Below are 3048 nucleotides of genomic sequence, written 5' to 3'. Positions count from 1 at the left end.
CTTACAGAAAAAAGAAGAGTTTCCATGATCTTTGGTTGTTTATAACAACCTGGCATATTTTCTAAGCCCTTGGCCTGGTAGCTTGAGGTATAATATGGCAGGGCTGGAGCAGTGGTTATGTTGCATCGAGCCTCTCCATTTGTGACTACTAGGACATTGTATACTCTGAAACTATTGTAAGATCAGTGGTGCAACAATCCTCAGGGATAGATATCCTTTGGTCATTTAAGTTTGTGGAGAATTTGAAGAGAGAAACTCTTCCAGATTGGTGTATAAGCTCATGCAAGGTGGTACTAACCGTCTCCTCTTTTCCCCCCACTGATCTGCGCTGGCCCTTCAGGCCTGGGTCACCTGATCTCCTGCATCCTCATTAATGGTGCCCAGTACTTCAGGCGCATCAGTGAGTCCGGCATCAAGAAGATGTGTAGGAACATCTTTGTCCTTCAGCAGAATCTGACCAACATCACCATGTCGCGGGAGGCCGACCTGGACTTTGCAAGGTAGGAGGAAAGATTGGGCTCAGTCCCTCATACCAAAGCCAAGATCCCATTGCCTATAAAAATTACTTGGAAAGGGCAGCCCCGGTGGCACAGCGGTTTAGCGCCGCCTGCAGCCCGGGGTTTGATCCTAGGGACCCTGGATCGAGTCCCATGTCGGGCTCCCTGCATGGAGCCTGCTTCTCCCTCTGCCTGTGCCTCTGCCCCTCTCTTTGTGTGTGTCTCTATGAATAAATAAATAAAATCTTTAAAAAAAATTACTTGGAAAAATAGATTCTTGGTACTTATAAAGTTAGTTTAAAAAAAAAATGAACCAGTGAGATGTTCTTGAGTCTTAAAGAAGGTAATTTTATACAATTATTTTTATTTTAATTTTTTGAATTTTAAATTTTTTTAAAGATTTTATTTACTCACAAGAGACACAGAGAGAGAGGTAGAGACCTAGGCAGAGAGCCCGATGTGGGACCTGATCCCAGCACCCCGGGATCACAACCTGAGCCAAAGGCAGATGCTCAGCCACTGAGCCACCCAGGCGTCCCTCTGTACAATTCTATTGGATGTTTAACCTCCCTGGGGCAGAGGTTTTCCTGTTCTCTAACCTAAGTTCCTCTTACTACAAAACTTCAGTACTTTCTTATAAAAGCAATATTTGCTCATTGCCTAAGATATGTAACATAAAATACAAAAAAATAAATAAATAAATGTTACTTATAAGCCTTTCATCTAGAGACTGTGACAGTCGGTACAATTTCTCCTGGCTCTGTGCCTGTGCCATGGATACAGGTGAATTATCATACTATGCATGCATATAATTTCTCTTTGTACAAAATTGAAACTATGTTAATGTAATTTTATATTTGTTTAATTGTATTTTCCCATATCAGTAATATTCTTTGAAAACATTATTTTTCCCAAAGCCACTAATAGTCTTGAAAGTACAGTTGATCCTTGAACAACATGGGTTTGAACTGTGCAGGTCCACTTATATGCAGATTTTTTTTGTACATTACTATTAATGTATTTTCTCTTCCTTATCTTCTTAATAACATTTTCTTTCCTCTAGCTTACTTTGTTGTGAGAATACAGTATATAATACATATAACATACAAAATATGGGTTAACACTGTTCATGGGGCACCTGGATGGCTCAGTTGGTCAAGCTTCTGTCTGGTCAAGTCATGGTCTCGGGGTCCTGGAATCGAGTCCCGCATCAGGCTCCCTGCTTAGCAGGGAGCCAGCTTCTTCCTCTGCCTCTACTCATGTTCTCTCTCTTTCTCATCTCTCATATCATCTCTTTCTCTCTCTCTCTCTCTCTCTCAAATAAATAAATAAATTCTTTAGAAATCAATGGTCTATGTTATTGGTAAGGCATCTATCTGGTCAACAGTAGGCTATTAGTAGTTAAGTTTTGGGAGAGTCAAAAGTTATACACAGATTTATGATTCATGAGAATCACCCCTACCCCTACCTTGCCACGTGGTTCAAGGGTCCACTGTATTACTTTTGATACCTGAACAAATATTCCACGATATAAATTAGCCATTATTTAATCATTTGCACACTTGTAAACATTAGGATTTTTTCCCTCATAAATAACATGTGTAAAATGTATGTTTATAGGAGTCTTTTCCTCATCTCTTTTCTCTTTCCCATTTGAAACCCTTCTTCTCTTCTTGTTTTCATTGTGGGGACAGTGGTTACTCATCGTGAACCATGCTCACCCTTCATGTCCTTGAAGGCTCTTCTTTCAAACAGCACTCTTACTTTCCCTGTCCGGGGTTTGCTGATCTCAATTTTTAATGCTTCTTTATAATACACTTTTCCAATTTGAGAGGTTGTTTTATCCTCTCTTCATGTGGTCTCAACACTATTTATACTTTACTTAAATCATCAGACCTTTGGTACTTTGAGGAAAGCAAAAACAGTTTTGAAGAGGATCGATGATGATTATGGTATCCTAGTGCTTTATTCCTGTTTGTACCTTGGTGAATTATTTTGTAAACCCCTTAATGGCTAGGAAGTCATTCGTTTTCAATAGTCTAGAATTCTCCTGCCCAACATTTGTACTCTCATATCATTCCATTCGATTTTTTGATTCCTCAAGAAGTTCCAGAAAATTTGAAACCATTTTAAGACATTTCAGGAAATGATGAAATATTGCATTACTTTGACAGTTATCAAGATCTATATGCTAGGGTCTTTGTTTTGAAAGAAGATAACCATAGATCTTCCTTTTTTAACTTTTCTTCTCCAATCTAGCCCTCCATTTGTTCCATGGCTACCCTGTTCCTCTGCTTCTCTGTCCTTCTTCCCGGTCTTGTTCTTCCTTTGTGTGGGTATATGGGTGGGTGTGTTCATTAAATTCCCTACTTTAGGCTAAATTTGGTAGAAGGCCTTCTTTGCACAGATTAAGGAAACCAGGTGTGACTGAATACTGCATTTATTTGGTTGCTCTTATGGGGAATGATCTCATTATTGAATTAGTCTATTCATAATAACATTGACAAGGGGAAGTTAAGAACATGGAGGCCCGAGGGATACAGAAGAGCAT

The 3048-nt window shown here is 39.4% G+C and overlaps 1 protein-coding gene across 3 annotated transcripts in view; it reads left to right on the top strand.

The window, feature by feature from the left end:
• The window catches only part of EXOC4 (exocyst complex component 4), a 744112-nt gene that overhangs the window by 688721 nt on the left and 52343 nt on the right, over window positions 1-3048 (top strand). For all 3 annotated transcript variants that reach the window (XM_038556467.1, XM_038556468.1, XM_038556469.1), the window contains exon 17: window positions 341-500. In XM_038556467.1, the coding sequence (XP_038412395.1) occupies window positions 341-500 (160 nt within the window). The remainder of the gene's footprint in view (window positions 1-340; window positions 501-3048) is intronic.

The sequence above is a fragment of the Canis lupus genome, chromosome 14 (genome assembly GCF_011100685.1).
Source record: "Canis lupus familiaris isolate Mischka breed German Shepherd chromosome 14, alternate assembly UU_Cfam_GSD_1.0, whole genome shotgun sequence".
Lineage (NCBI taxonomy): Eukaryota > Metazoa > Chordata > Mammalia > Carnivora > Canidae > Canis > Canis lupus.
This window is presented reverse-complemented; position numbering and strand designations above follow the sequence as displayed.